Below are 16138 nucleotides of genomic sequence, written 5' to 3' on the forward strand. Positions count from 1 at the left end.
TGGTTGGCAAGGTGTTGGTTGTACCTCGTCCAAGGGAAGGGGGGAATGGGAGAAACCCCAGGAGGGAAGTCGTCTCTGTATCGGTCTTGTCGGGTCCATTGGAAGTCTGGCAGGACGTCGGATGTTTCTCGAGCGCGCTGGGCAATGTCTCTGACAGCTGGTCGATGTGCCACGAATGCATTATAGTCACTCGGGTCGGTCGACATGATTCTGTTTACCCAGGCGCCGTCCCTGAAGGGTGCGTATCTCATGTTGTTGGGATTTTGACCGCGGCCTTGGAGGAGTCTGAACAAGGTGCTGTGAATGGCCTTGACGTCGTCGAGCATGGGCTCAAGCTGCTTGGTGCGGGATGGTGGTTGCGGGGGTAGATCTTGGGGAGCGACGCCGACGTCTCTCATGATCTGGTGCTCTCGTTGAGCCTGCTCATCCTCGTCCTTGATCACGTTGATGTCTCTCAACTGGCGCGTGGGCGGGATTCCTGAAACCTGCCACACGCTCTGATCGACCGGTCTCGCCATACCAAGGTCTCCGATGAAGAATTCCGGGAGCCTGCTCTCCGGGGTCGGAAAATGGAGGTAGATGTTGCCTTCATGCAAATCACCATGGGAGATGGAGGTAGTGCCGCGGTGGAGATGCTCAATGGCTTCGAAGAGGTTGTCGAGAAGGTGCCAGACGAGAACTTCCGGCGCCAGAATACGCTCACGCTCGAGAATGGCGAGAAAGCGCTCGAGGGTTCCGCCATTGCAGTACGAGAAGAGCATTGACGTGGACTTGAAGTCGTGAGCGCGCGGATGGCCGGGAGGAAGGACCTGGAAGTCTTGCGAGTGGACGAGAGCGGGGATTCGAGGATGTGGGCGATAGAGACTGACTTCGGCACAGTAAATGCCTTCCTTGTGGCTTGACGAGGCGGACGTGGCCTTGGTCTTCTTTCTGACATAGTTCTGGTTGTCGACAATCGAACGGACGACCGAGGTGAATCCTTCGGCTCCTTTGCCCAGCGGACCACAGAAGAGATAGCCATCGGCTTCGGGGAAGAAGATTGCGTACCTCTCGGCAGCCATTGTTTCGGTGGTGGTGGTGGTGGTGGTGGTGGTGAGTTTGATGAGTTTCTGGGAAAGAGGAGCGCAAGGACAGGAGACAAGAGAGCTTGAAGCTTTTCGAACTGGTTCGACAAGCAGCAGCAGGGAGAAGAGTTGATGTGCTTGAGCTTGAGCTTGAGCGGGAAAGATGTCAGAAAGGAGAGCTTGGAGCTTGTCGAGTTGGTTTGACTAGAGCCAGCAAGAGCAGAGAGAAGAATGGTGTCGTGGTCTTGAGATTGCGAGCGAGAAAGGAGACTTTCTTTCACAGAGGAAACAAGACGAAGACCGGTCAGATCTACTCAACGGAGGTGCTCGAAGAGAGGAAATGAATCTATATATGATATTTGGAGACTAACTGGTTTTTGGAACTGGGAAATGGACTTTTCTATTGCAGGGAGGAGGAAACTGGTGGACAATAGGTTATTGTCCTAATTTTGGCGCAGAGTCACTTCAATGGGAATAAAGAGGCTGGCGGGTCGGCGCTGCAACAATGAATAATTTCTCCCCCTATTGGGATACCGACACAATCTATTGTCTGGTAGTGAATTGCATCCATTGTCAAGTCATTGTGCAATGCAAATTCACTGTCGTGGCCTATGAATAGCGGTGCCTCTCAATGGGCAAGGCTCGCGGGAAAAGGGGGTGCGGCAGAAAATTGCACGTGACCCCCCTGCGAGATTTGACCCTGTTGGGCGAGTATTGACCCAGTTGAGGGGAAACAGTGACTGACTGCGACGTATCTTTGTGTCGAAAACATATGATTGGTGCCTCATTTACATTGGCTCTGGGCAGCGTCAAACTCATTGTCCAATATTGACGGGTTGCAGAGGCGGGAAAATTGTCGTGAACATTCTCGCTCTCGGGGCACAATGTTGTCAGATATCCCCGTAGTCTCACTTGCGAATTCAACGAGAGAGTTGGATAGATTCACGGTCTCTGTTCTGTTCCGTACGTAGGGTTGAGGAAGTTACATTGAGTAGTTTCTATGGTATGGCGTGCCTAGCCATCGTCGAGACAGCCGACCATGGCAGCGCCAGACATTGGGTATCCTGTGAGAAGCATCGACAACCGATTCTGCCCTCTCAGCTGTCCTTCAGATCGGCGGAAACGCTTGTGCTCTCACCACCGATAACAGCATGCCCACTCGTCCCTTCCTCCTTGAGCCCTTCCTCCCTCAGCGCCGCGGCCTGCTCCTCGGTGAGCTGATTCAGATCGATCGTAATCTGTGGTCCCCGGAACCATTTGCGGGCGTCAATGTAATAGTAGAGCAGCGCCCCTCCCCACACCGCCGAATTGATCACGCAGGTGTAATTCATACTGTCGGCGGTCGGGTTCGGCCCGCCCACAGGGAACATGCACAGCAGAATACCGAACACCAGGAAAGTAACGGCTGCCCAAGCGAGTGGCGTCGAAGCTCTACCGGTGTATATAGGGCCGGGGCTGAACTTCTTTTGACCCCAGACCAGACGGCAGAGGATGGGAATGCCCCATGCAAGATTGTTGCCCGCGACAGCGAGAGAGAACAGAGCTGCGGCGGCAGCGGGGGCGATCAGACAAAGAAGACCGAGCACGGCTGCTAGTGTGGCGCACCCAAGCGTCGTGCGGACGGGAATATAGCCAAACTTCTTGGAAATGTGTCGGAAGAATCTGGATAGGGGCAATGCTCCGTCACGAGAGAACGCCCAAGCTTGCCGAGAAGCGGCAACCAGAATTGAGACTCCCATCTGAGCACGTCAGTCAGACACCATTCTCCTCACCGTGGAAATGGTGGAAATGCTCACCAAGAATTGGACAATCATCAACAGGGCCATGAACCCTAAAGCTCCATTTTTACCGAGGGCATCATAGTAGATCTGAGCCATGGGCTGTCCAAACGGCGAGCCTAAGATACTTTCCGGATCTGGCGACATGCACGCTGCGATAACAATGCAACAGATCCACCCAAACAGCCAGCATGAACCGATGGAGAATAGAATTCCTAGCGGTGCTGCTTTGGTAGCATTCGTGGCCTCTTCGCTGATGTGGACTGCCGAGTCAAACCCACCGATGGTCCAGATGGGACTGAGCCAAGAGAGCATGAAGGTCCAGCCCGAGGGCCACTCGGTCAAGTTCTCGACATGCGTAAAGATGTAGGAGGCGCTATTGCGCTTGCTGGCTCCAATCGGTAAGGCAATGATGGTCGCAAATATCAAGACGAAATTCATCACGACAAACACGGTCTGCAGTCTGCCCATGATCCGGGCCATGGTTGAAGCAATGGCGGCATGGCAAGCTACCGTGGCAATGAAGACTCCGTAGATTGTGCCATTGCTTGGGCTCCAGTTTCCGTCGCGGGCTATAACGATGACTGAGAGAAACATCAGGGAGAATCCGTCTATCGCTAAGTTAGTCCCTAGCCGGGTATGGGGAATGGACACACCAACAATCGATCGAACACAGACCTCCCACCAACCCAAGGGTGTTGCTGTATCCGACCAGGAAGCTTAGTGGATTTCTCCATTTCGGCGATGCATAGTAATGAGTCCAGTAATAAAGCCTAGTAGCATGTCAGTTGTAAGAGCGAAGAGCGCTCGCAAAGAAATCAAGCAGCATGGATGCAACCACCTACCCGCCACTCGTCGGCATCGAGCTTGCCAGATCGCTCATGGCTAGGCCGACAATGAAGATCCAGCCCGAAGCTAGGAACCAGCCCCAAACCAAGCCCACGGGTCCAGCGGGGATCGAATAGGCGAGTGTACTCGCGATGGAAGGAAGCAAGCCCATGATAGCAAAGGCGATCCCGAAGACCTCGAGCATGCTGAAGTTCCGGCGGAGCTCTTGTTTGTATCTGTCAAGCGAGCAATCAGTCTCTATTTGTTGGCGAAGCGAGTCAGAGCGATCCAGAGGTTATAACGAACCCCATCTTTGCTAGAACCGCGGCATCTTCTTCACTTGCGAGCGCGGTATCGACGACAAGAGAGCCGCGCCGCTCGGAAGGAGGGTTGATGTCTGTCGCATTGAGGCTTTGGCCTTTGGTGTCTGAAGGTGCAGCGGCCATGGCTACAGATTCGGCGACGAGATCAGAAGTCGCCCGCTGTTTAGGAAATGTGCAATTTCAGGGATCGAGAAAAGTCTCCCAGTATGCAAAACCAGAATCCGGGAACATGGAGTTATTTAATCCTCTTATGCAATTTTGTCGCATGGCGGGGGAGCCTATGCTCAACCAGGGTCACAAGCCAGCTCTTTCGCCTCCAAATCAACGCCGTGCGATGAAGTAAACAGGAAATCGCATGGTGCCATCTTCCACGAACGAGGAGAGAGATTGAGCCTCGGAGTTTCGCGCGACACGAGTCGATAGACCGTCGAGAGGCCGCCAGTCCAGGGTAGCTGCAGGATCCTCGTATCGTCCTTGAAGCCAAGTGGTTAGAGGAGTCACAGGGGGATCAGTAGCTGCCACTCACAGAGGACGAAGGAGATAAGAACAAAGACGATGTCATGATAAGCATTTCTCGGCCGCCATGAGCTGCTCCGTGGTTCCCCAACGGTGAAGATCAAAGATGCTAAGGGGTGAGGCCAACCATGCCGGAAGGGCGAATGGCTGCGGGTGAGTGGAGCTCCATCCCACCTTGTGGCTACACGGAACCCGTGGTGTCAGTGCTAGAGATGGCTAAAGCAGTAAACATATCCGAAGCAGTTGACTTTTCGGTGTGTCATGGCTGGAGGATAGATATGCAGAGAAGAGAGGATTTGGGCTGGTGGCTGTTTTACGAGTCCGTACAACAAGGCTGGTGAGGCCCGCTCCGTCTTGCGGCCATTGGTGGCCTCAGGCCTCAGCTTGTCACACCAAAAGACCACCGCTCACCTATGAGGCACACTGATAATCACACTGACAAAGAATACAGAAGCCCACAAAACGGGTCAAGAATCAAATCAAAGCAGGGTGACGATCAAGGTCAAGCAAAATGTAGGTCCGGTACGTGCGCCCTGAACCATACCAGTCATATTCTGTATGAGTTAGTCAAATATGACCACAAAGTAGTGATCCCCATCTGTCAATTGCAAGCATATCCAGGCGACCGCAGAGGAGCTGCGACGAGCACGCCGGCAAACAGATCATGCCTCATTTTCCCAGTCAAAGAATGTGTTGAATAGCAACCAAAACCACCCGTCAATGTGAACCAACTCGTCACCCAAGCCCGTCTGTCCCTCCTTTCCCCTAAGAACGTTTAAACGAATGTAGTTGGAGGAGCAGGGCCCCGACACTCTGCCTAATTCCCCCCAATCCCACTCTCAAGATGAACCGTCGTCCTCTTGTATCATCTTAGCAGACGGGATTGGTGCCATCGAGTGGACCACTCGCGGAACTCAGATCACAGGTGGGATAGAAGAAGGCCGCAACAGCAATGATAACATATGCCGCAATGAGCAGCGCTCCCTCCAGGTAATTGCTTCGGCCATCGATCATCAGGAAGCTGACAATAAAGGCACTGGCGAACAAGCTGACGGTTTCGAAAAGGCTGAAATACAGACTCATATCCGTCTTGATGATCCACCCCAGGATGACCATCAGAGGAGTGACAAAGAGCGCGATTTGAATGCTGCTACCCAAGGCAATATTAATGGCCAGGTCCATCTTGTTTTTGGCGGCAACCGTCACGGCTGTCACATGCTCGGCGGCATTGCCCACAATAGGAAGAATGATCAGTCCGATGAATGCTTGACTGACACCGCTATTGGCGATCAAATAATCAATGCTGCCAACCAAGAACTCGGCACATAACGCGACAAGTCCGGTCGAAGCCAGAAGTAGGACAACAGCAGAGGTGCGGGACAGATGCGCCTGAGGCTCCACAACATTCTCCGTTTGGACCTCAGTTGCACTTTCCGGTGACGTTGCGTCATGTTGGGCCGGTGCAGACATCGTAGGTACTAGGCGATTGCTGGACATCGTCGGATGAAGAATGTCCGGCATTGAAGCAGTACGACGGACAGGCCGGGGGGTAGGCCGTGGTTGCGAGATGGGACGAATAGGGATCGCAAGAGGCCGTCCGGTGGCTTGATGATGAGGGAAATTTGCGGATGTAAATGCGGGCTTGACAGCTTCGGAGATGTTGCGAATATTGAACGATCGCTTCACGGTGCCATCGTTCGGGATCTCCTGGATATCTGACGCAAATCCAACTTGTGGTGGTATCGTATCCGCAGTCGACAAGGAGCTCTCATGAGTCACCGTCTCCACAACGGGCTCCTTTTCCTTTTCCGACTCTTTACTCTTCCCCTTGTCTTTGTCCTTCTTGGTACGTTTGGACTTCTTCGACTTTCGGTGGCGTCTCTTGGATTTCTCTGAAGTCTGATCGGTTGGAATGGCGCTTTCGAAGTCGCGAGAGTGAACAGTATGTGAGCGAGAGCGGTGACGAGCTGCCCTTCCTTCGCCGTCGACGTCAGCCTCGTCACCGCTAAAGACGGGTTCTAGCTCCGCCGGAGTCAGAGAAGTAGCCTGGATCATTGAGCCGCCGTGGGCGGTGAGCATGGATGAACTTCTGGTGAATGTCACCACGGAGGCGTTTTCCTTCGTGCTTGAAGTTGACTTACGCCGCTTGCGGCGGAGTGCGCGCTTGATGCGTTTGGTCGTCGTGTTCGAGTTGGAACTTGAATCCGTGTCACTGTCACTGGAACTCGAGGAGTCACTCGAAGAGCTGGACGAGTTGAGGATGTCGGCGAGGACTCCTGGATGCGACTCCTCATCAATTAGATGTTGAGGAGTGCTCTGGTACATAAAGGCGTGGGATTTCAGGGAGAACAAGAGGTAAAGTATGTAGACCAACAAAAGCACCACACTGGTGCCTCGTGAGACCTTCAATACCACATGATCCGCCTTCACAGTGTTCGAGAATGAAGCATGAAACGCTGTCTGCACACACATTAGTTAAGCGTGCCAGAGATACGGGTTTGTTGTCCTTCCCGATACTTACCGGTAAGAGGAGACTGATAACACTCAGACACAATAGGCACGCGCTCATCTGAGACACCGTGGAATTGTATAATTGTTCTCGAAATCGAAGACCGCCGGCAACAAAGCACATGCCCAAGATCAAAAGCAGATTGGACAAGATCGAACCAAGGGCGGCGGCCTGGACCACGCGCACCTCCTTTGCTGCTAGAGCAATGATGAAGATGATCAACTCGACGGCATTCCCAAAGGTGACATTCAGAAGAGCACCAATGGTATCGCCTAGCTTGATGGCGACACTCTCTGTCGCATACGACAAAAGGGAGGCCAGCGGAATGATGGCGACTGCGTTGATGGCAAATACAGCGCTAGGGCTCACAATCCGGCTGTCCATCCAGTCGACAATGATCCCCAGTATGATGCCAACTGGGACAAAGACGAGTAGCCAATTGACCCAACTGGAGAAGAGGATGCGCTTGACATCGCGGAAGAAACGATTGACCAAGGGCGCTTTGTCCTTGGGAGGCGGATTTCCTAGGGTGGAAGATTGCGTTCCATCTCCTTTCTCGTCCACAAGCGGTGGATTTTGTTGCTCTTTATCCGTTCTTCCATCCGTGGAATGGTCTGTTGTTGTTGCAGGACCAGCTGCAGAGGGGCTACTCCCAGCATCTTGTCGGCGGGTGTCTGGACGGTGTCGCGCGGAAGTAGATTGGTCCGAAGGATCAGGGAGAGTTCGATGGGGAGGAGCGGAAGATGGCGCTGAGGGAGTCTTGGTCTTAGCCCATGAGATTAGACGACTTGACAGCGGAGGCTCGTCGGCGGAGTCGACCATCGGCGTATGAGTAGGCGTGGAAGAAAATAATGAACGAGGTGTAACAGACTTGCTGTCAAAGCAGGGTCACCGAAAGGGGAATGGATGTTGGAAGGTATGAGAGGGAAAGGCGCAGGGAGGCGGGCGGGGGAAGGACCTGAGCCTAAAAGGCAGCAATACGCAGGCGTGGTCAGTTGTGGATAAGCGTGGGAGGGACGTCGTGGGATCGGTGGCCAACAGTGGTGACGGGGCAGATTCTAGGCGTGCCAGGCGTGGGTAAGGACGGCCGACAGCCCCGGGAGAGAATCCAAGGAATCCTCCAGTTAAGACTTGGCCAGGGGAGTGGCTGTGTAGGGAGTGGAGTTGGCTGTTTGGCCTCGCAGTTTCGGTTGGTTGCTTCACGGCTTCGGTGCCCGCACCTCGCCCTGTTCTGGATCGCCGTTGGCTGTTCGCTGTTCGCGCTTTAGAGATGGAGATATGTCACTATTGCGTGTTCAACTCGTGGGTGAGGTACGCTGAGTTCTTTGGATTTGAGCCGATAAGAAGGCCGGGACTTGATGGACGTGGCAAATGATGATTTCCAAAGGAGCTTTGCAGGCGCAGCCTTGATATGGGGTATTAGAGGGTGGTATACTGTTTGCTTGATTGCCAGAACAGAGTGTTTGGGGGTTCATAGGATTGATATCACAATGATCGCAGCCTGGCATGGGCACCGGATCGGATCATCTTTATCTGTGGCCGCTAATCCTTTTTGGGCCTTTATCGATGATCCAAAGCTTGGCGGCCACATGCGCTCAGCAACGTGCGGTGCCTAGGCAAAGGGGGGCCAATATACGACCAGCATGCGTTCACGAACATCAGTGGCGCAGTCTGACAGGGACTGGAGACTTTCTGATATGGCCAGAGTGCTCAATAGCAATGATGTGGGTGCCATATCAGATACAGCTAGTACTGTCAAAAAGGATAGGATACCAGTGCTACTCCAGGACCTTTTTCTCTTCAGACCGTGCCACTCATTTGTGAAGTCAGATCGATGATTCCCCCGGCAGGCCGTGACTTATGTATGTCATTTTGCTTTCCAATGGCTTTCAAGCTTCAACTAGGCTTGGAAAATGTTCCCAAACTTTCATAGCGGGAAGCCAAAGAGGCTGTCAGGGACCGAAGTCTGGAGCTAGCCCGTGGAGGACGTGGATGACGGGGAACATCTCCCAGACTGTCGTCTTCTAAGGCCCTCTGACTACTTGCTCTTCTGTATTGTTTGTTATTATCTCAAACTGCAAGTCGAATCGAGGAGGCCAGGTCAATGACCACGGGCTTTCAGAAGATCTGTCCTGGCCACCTCCACGCTGACACTGGTTGACTTCCGTCGTTTGCCTGCCTTGACCTGGCATTAGGGCGATACTGAAGAGACAATCGGATGGGCTTAAAAGTGGTGACGTGTACGGAAACAGGGTCATTCAGGAGGTTTCATGTAGGGGGTTATTTTTGGGTCAAGCGCCGGCGTTAGAAAGGATCAGGAAAAGGCATTTCGTCTCAGGGTGGAGGAGGGTCGCATGATCGGAAAGTGAGAATACCATTTCTTGAAGAAGCAGAAAGTGCTGAAAGACAAGGTGGAAAAGGTTGAGGGTGGACTGATCGTGACGTTGTGCCTGCGTTGCAGTCGACGATCCCCAGATGCGCAGCTGCGCCAGCTGCAATAGTTGCGCAGATACAAACTCACAAGCATCGCAGTAGCACAAGTTCTCCCACAGTCTTGTCCTTTCATACACGAGTTCAGCTCATTGGCAACAGTTGAATCTCCATCGCGATCTCCTTTTGCGGCTGACCAGTCTGATTGGTATATTAACCCATGTTCCACGCCAGTTACTATTACCCGCATATTCATACTGTCTTTCAACCACCTGGCCTCCCCTTTTCCACCATCAATATTGCGAGGAATCCTATCGAGATTCCCATACCAGATGAATACGCTCCTTGGAAGCTACTCTCGGATCATCTTCCCGCCTCCAATACCCCCCAACTGCCTACTGTGGATGGCCTGGAGTCCGCTCTCGAACTAGCCTCCCACTCCAACCAAACACTCGACGTCCTTGGTGACTTTTGTACCACCACCTCCTCAATTCCAGGTCGTCAACCCTGCTGCTTTGCCTTGTCGTTCAAACTTTGCGTCTAGCTCTAACCCGCTTACATTCGTTGGACTGTGGCCAAGATGCATGTGGGCTGGTAGTGGTAACGGCTCCTGTGCTCATGTGTCATTTCTGATCGCTATCTGCCCTGAATCCCATTTCTCAAGCTGCGAACCCTCCCTTGGCTCATTCTCTCGCTCGCCCTCCCCCACCCGGCCACACCTTTTCAGCCTCTGCCTGGAAGATCTGGTTGTAGCCACGATTGGTCCGAGAATGCGCGTTCTGAATGACCCTCCCACCGGATACCCACGACATTCCAACATGTCCTCCTTCCCACGATCCCCTCACCGCTGCCGAAAACGTCACTCCTCCATCATTGAAACGCCCTCATCATACCGCCATCGGTTCCACTTCTTCTGATCAACCGGCCCTAAAGTACGCGAAGCGATCTTTTTCGAATGGGTCAGCACCTTCGAGGCATGGTCACCTGAAAGAGGAGCAGCGTGGCAGACGGGGTGGGCAGGAGGAGGACGAGGACACAAATTCTGCCGGTCTGGACATGCAGCCTTCCTCGGCGGAAAACAACATATCTCTTCTGGAGGCCGCTGCGACAGCGCTCAGTCAAGGAGAACAGGTCTCTTCTTCCAGAATACCAGCGTCGGCGAGAGCGACAGCTGCAAGTTCAATGCCGGTTAGGACGTCGGCTGAGGCTGGCCGTGCGGGAAGTCGACATGGGCGCGGCGCAACTTCAGATCCCAGACGGCCAAACGAAGCACAAGTGTTACATTCGATCCCCGTCGTCGAATATCTGCAGTTAGACGAGCGGCCAACATTTATAGTTGACGTTACCGATGCTGTCAATCTCAACCCTTCTCGCCTCAATTTGATCTTCGCAAATACGGCGCTGAAGAATCGCGTTCCTCTTTTCGACCATGTACAGGGGCGGTCCGAGGACCCTACTCTCTTGCTTGATGTCGGGACTCCGTTCTCTGATTTTAAGGCCTGGGCTCTCAGCTCATTGACGGAACCCGACATTGTTCCTACGTTTCCTTTTGCAGGATGGCTATGGCAAGGCGCCCTACTACGGCAGAAGCTGAAGGTGATCCATGGTCGCCAGCATCCTCTTTCACCTCCATTGATGGCTGATGGTGTTGGTCGGGTTGGCATGCAGCAATATCATGGCCTTGGTTCCGTGTCGACGTCCTCTAGTGGAGGTGCTCGTGGGGACACAACATCGCAAGGCTATTTCGACATTCCCCCGCGCACCAGCGGCGAGCTGCCACGCACGCTGCACCGGTTGGTGACGGAGCCTGTACCAGACGTCTCTCCAAGTAATCTCGACCCCAAATCACCCGTGCCGAGCGGAGATCTGGGGTACTCGGAGCTTTTGTCTGGATCTGCGCCGGTGGGCTCCGAGCAGAGAGCAATCTCCGTCCCCCCTCACGTCAATCTGGACACCGACTTGGTTGCCGTCAACGAGAAAGGCTATTTTGATTGGACACGCTTGCCCATGTCGCCCTCTCTCCCCATGCACATACAATTTGCAAGAGGTATCGACTGGGGTGCTACGAGCCTGGGTCCCATCCAAGACTGGTCTGTCGAACTTCGAGGGATGTGTAACTTGATCATGGCCAGTCCACACCCTTCAGCCATGTACTGGGGGCCAGAACATATAGCGATATACAACGAGGCCTATGTTCTGCTGGCAGGTCAAAAGCATCCGACTCTGATGGGTGCACGTTATCGCGATGCGTGGTCCGAGATCTGGGAGGCCTTGAGGGAAGTCTTCGACAATGCCTTCAAAAACGCTCAGGCGACGATGAAGGATGACGATTGTCTTTTCATTATGCGCAATGGCTTCTTAGAAGAGACCTATTTCTCCTGGTCCATCATTCCGCTCATTGGCGCCGATGGCGGGGTGGTCGGGCTGTACAACCCAGCGTTCGAGAAGACGCGCCGCAAAATTGCCGAGAGACGGATGTTAACACTGCGTGAGATCGGTGAACGGACGGCTGCGGCTCGACAGGTCTCCGAGTTCTGGGGCCTGCTGCTTCAAGGCCTGGAATACAACGAATACGACGCTCCAATGGTTTTGGTGTACTCCCTCAACGAGGATTTGGCGGAAAGCGATGTCGCTTCCTCGGGGTCCAGCGGTGCTGCCTCCAATAAGGTGTGCTATCTGGAAGGCAGCTTGGGTATTCCTGCCGGCCACCGAGCCGCGCCACCTGTTATCGATATGAAGACGGGTACCAAGGGTTTTGCCGCTTCGTTCAGACAGGCACTTACAACGGATAGACCGATCGTTCTACGGGTCGACAATGGCAGTCTCGACCCGTCACTGCTGGAAAACATTGAATGGCGTGGATTTGGCGATCCTTCGAGGATTGTGGTCATATCACCCATCCATCCCACCACTGGCGAATCCACTTTGGGGTTTCTGGTGATGGCTACAAATCCGAGACGTCCGTATGATGAAGATTACGATTTGTTTGTTCAGCTTTTGGGCCGCCAACTTGCCACATCTATTGCATCAGTGGTCCTGTTTGAGGAGGAAATTAAGAGAGGCGAGAGAGCAGCCCAGCTGGCCGCCCAAGACCGCATCGAGCTCAGCAATCAACTTTTGGCCAGGACTCAACAAGCCTTCGAGGCCGAAAACAAGTTCACGAGGATGGCGGAACTTGCCCCAGTCGGCATCTTCATTGGCAACCTCGATGGGAAGATCAATTTCGCCAACGATGCATGGTATAATATCTCTTCGTATCCTCGTGATGTGCCTGTTGACAATGAGTGGATTGAACATGTTCTGGATGAAGACCAAGCCAAAGTTCGAGAGCTGTGGAACACGATGCTGGAGAAGAGATGCGCCATATCCCTGGAATTCCGCTTCAAGACCCCATGGGGAGACAAACTGGGCAACCAAGGGCAAACATGGGTCCTTACCAGTGCTTCACCTGAGCGAGACGATGACGGGAAAATCCGGCAAATTTTCGGCTCAATGACTGATATCAGTGCACAGAAATTCGCTGAAAGTCTACAGACCCGTAGGATGGAGGAAGCGGTCGAACTCAAACGAAAGCAAGAGCGCTACATTGATACTACCTCTCACGAAATGCGCAATCCGTTGTCTGCCATACTCCAATGTGCCGATTCCATTACCGGCTCCCTAAGCGAGATGCGGGATGCGAATGGGTTGACAAAGGCTCAGCAGGAAATTCTCGACCTCACCATTGACTCTGCGCAAACAATAACACTGTGTGCTCAACATCAGAAAAGGATTGTGGATGATGTTTTGACTCTGTCGAAGCTGGATTCGGCCATGATGGCGGTCACTCCGGTCGACACACGACCCATCGCCGTTGTGCATAAGGTGCTCAAAATGTTCGATGCTGAGCTGAAGACGGCGGACATCCGGCTGGACTTGATGATCGACTCATCCTTCACAGCCCTTCAAATCGACTGGGTCCGAATAGACCCGCATCGCCTCTCCCAAGTCCTGATCAACTTGATGACAAATGCGGTCAAGTTCACGGCCACACAAGAAAATCGGGTCATCCGAATGCACATTGCCGCTTCAGGGGAGAAGCCATCTCAAGAGGACAAATGGAGGCTCACGTACATCCCTTCTCGGACTTCTAAGGACAAGGATGTCACTGCCGCAGCAGAATGGGGCTTGGGTGAGATGGTGTATTTGCACTTTGCAGTGCAAGACACCGGACGTGGTCTGGATGAACTTGAGAAGAAGCAGCTCTTCCAGCGGTTCTCTCAAGCTAGTCCCCGCACGCATGTCACGTATGGTGGCTCCGGCCTTGGTCTCTTCATCTCAAGAGAATTGGTCGAACTCCAAGGGGGTGAGATCGGCGTGGCCTCCGAGAGTGGGAAAGGCAGTATATTTGCGTTCTATATCAAAGCTCGCCGCAGCAAGGGCGATGTCAGCAATTTGGACGACAATCCCAGCTCCTCGGCACCACATAGCAGGAAAGGTTCCAAGACAACGCCGCTGACGGGCTTGACCATGCAAATGCACCAGGCACCGTCTGAGGCCTCAGCTACGTCTCCGAACTCACTTGCCTCTCCGAGGACGACGTCCACCAGCTTCACCCCACAAGCTGACCCTGTCCACGTTCTCATCGTCGAAGACAACTTGATCAACCAAAAGGTTCTTGCAGCACAGCTTCGCAAGATCGGCTGTGTCGTCCATGTGGCGAATCATGGGGGCGAAGCCATCGATCAAATCCGCCGGTCCAAATTCTACCGCGACCATGTAACAGATGGGGTAAAGATTGATGTGGTACTGATGGATCTGGAAATGCCCATCATGGATGGACAGACCTGCGCACGCAAACTCCGAGAGATGCAAGATACTGGAGAGCTGGTTGCGCACGTCCCTGTCATAGCGGTGACGGCGAATGCACGAGCCGAACAGATCGAGATGACGCTGCAGAGCGGAATTGACGATGTCGTGAGCAAGCCATTTCGGCTGCCGGAGCTGGTGCCCAAGATGAAGGATGTGCTAGCCAAGTTTAGGAGAGATGGATAAAGAGGGTCAGTCTTGTGAGCAAGCCCATGTCACGAAGGGCGTGGGGCAACTCTATACGTGGTACAGGGCGACGCATTTCTCAGTGACCCTAGCGAAGAAACCTGACATCAGGGATGGTTGAGATCATGTGGAGAACAGGTCATGGCTAGTCGCCGGCAGTCCTCATCTCACCTCGTTTCGATGCATACGCCGGAAAAATGAAAAGAACTGTCTCTACAGTGCTTGATCAGATCCGGATGAAACATGGCAGGAGTGATGAGATTCCCTCCCTTCAAGGAGAGACGACGAGGGATTACATTGGAGACCCGAAACGGTCCTGTCCTGGTGGAATGAAGGAGATGAAGATATGCCTTGACTCGACACTATGCTGCCAACCGTGGAACATGGTGAGCAGAGGGTTCCGTTCTAGCTTCAGGAGCAGGAACAAGAGGTCAGATGCTCGTTTATCGCTGATCTGGCTTTCGACATCTTACTACGAGCAACACCCCAGGACTTCCAAGATAACATTCCAGGGAAGGCTCGCGACGATGGAATGAATGTATATGAAACTGCATAACCTAGACAGTACAATACCCATTTTAATTGCCAATTGCACAAACTCTGCTGCAACGAGGACCGTCACTGAGTATGAATAAGGTGGACATCCTCTTAAGTTCCGGCGGATCATTGAGTGATCAAAGGGGGAGAGTTCTGCTGTTCATTTCCTGCCCAGGTAACCCACCCCTTAATCCGGTCTATATGGATCCCTAGGTAGGCAATGAATAAATACCCCATTAGGCAGTAGGCGATGGGTGCAGGAGTCGGTCCCGTCCGTCGGTCCGTCGTGCGCGTCGTGGGGAGGCTGTGGCTGCGAGCATACCTAGGCACGAGGAGGACCTTGATAGCGAGTAGGGAGTAGGGAGTATGGAGTATGGAGTCGTCGGTCACCAGTGGTCACCAGTGGTCAGCTAATGTCTATAATGGTACTCGGTGCTCTTATGATGGATGGACGGGCTTGTGGCATCACGAGGGCATTCGGCCGACAGAGGATGAGGCAGGGCGAAGCATTCTTCCACTCTTCTCGGCCCTCTACTCCGCTCGTCGGTACCTTGGTAGTGGTAAAATGGTAAAGTGGTACCTTGGGGTATACGTCAAGGGGTCTATGATACGGGTATTGCCACCCACCCACCCGTCTTACAACAGGCGGAGTGGACGCGTGAGCAGAGTGATAGAGTACAAGTTCCACCGGGCCCGGCTATGGGATGGCAACAAGGACAAGGACAAGCTCGAGTTCAAGCTCGAGTTCAAGCCAAGTCAAGTCAAGTCAAATCACATCACAGCTGTGCCTTGCTGGTGTGCGCACGAACCGGCTCGCTGGGCCGTTCTATACACAACGGCATACCAACTTAGATAGGAGATATAACAAGACACATGCTGAATTCCCTCCGAGGAGCTCGTCAGTGCGTGAATGAGAACCATAACTTGTTGATTGATGGACGGCCCCGTGTACTGAGTACTGAGTAAGTACCGAACGGGCCTACGTGTCTCCAACTATCGACACAAGCAAGCACCCAACATGACCTGCCGGCCCACGTCCTGTCCTGTCCTGTCCTGTCGTGTCGTGTGCCCATCCTCCTCTCCGCCGCGTTTTCTCCGCATACGAGTGCCACACCGTAT

General features: G+C 53.4%; 3 protein-coding genes across 3 annotated transcripts; 1 reads left to right on the forward strand and 2 right to left on the reverse strand.

Annotated features, from left to right (window-relative positions):
- Positions 1-2161: 2161 nt before the first annotated feature.
- PV07_02688 (uncharacterized protein) lies at positions 2162-4372 on the reverse strand (the record flags this gene model as incomplete). The annotated part of the gene is made up of 5 exons (XM_016389317.1): positions 3977-4372; positions 3688-3906; positions 3503-3615; positions 2861-3453; positions 2162-2803 (listed from the first exon to the last, which is right to left on the reverse strand). The coding sequence occupies exons 1-5, from the start codon at positions 4114-4116 to the stop codon at positions 2162-2164; spliced, it is 1707 nt and encodes a 568-aa protein (XP_016251219.1). The 5' UTR covers positions 4117-4372.
- A 427-nt stretch (positions 4373-4799) lies between these two features.
- On the reverse strand, positions 4800-8104 carry PV07_02689 (calcium/proton exchanger). Its single transcript, XM_016389318.1, has 2 exons — positions 7031-8104; positions 4800-6969 (listed from the first exon to the last, which is right to left on the reverse strand). The coding sequence occupies exons 1-2, from the start codon at positions 7838-7840 to the stop codon at positions 5380-5382; spliced, it is 2400 nt and encodes a 799-aa protein (XP_016251220.1). The 5' UTR covers positions 7841-8104; the 3' UTR covers positions 4800-5379.
- A 1449-nt stretch (positions 8105-9553) lies between these two features.
- Positions 9554-15080, forward strand: PV07_02690 (uncharacterized protein). Its single transcript, XM_016389319.1, has one exon. The coding sequence runs from the start codon at positions 10232-10234 to the stop codon at positions 14480-14482; it is 4251 nt and encodes a 1416-aa protein (XP_016251221.1). The 5' UTR covers positions 9554-10231; the 3' UTR covers positions 14483-15080.
- The last annotated feature ends 1058 nt before the right edge of the window (positions 15081-16138 follow it).

Source organism: Cladophialophora immunda, assembly GCF_000835495.1.
Source record: "Cladophialophora immunda strain CBS 83496 unplaced genomic scaffold supercont1.2, whole genome shotgun sequence".
Lineage (NCBI taxonomy): Eukaryota > Fungi > Ascomycota > Eurotiomycetes > Chaetothyriales > Herpotrichiellaceae > Cladophialophora > Cladophialophora immunda.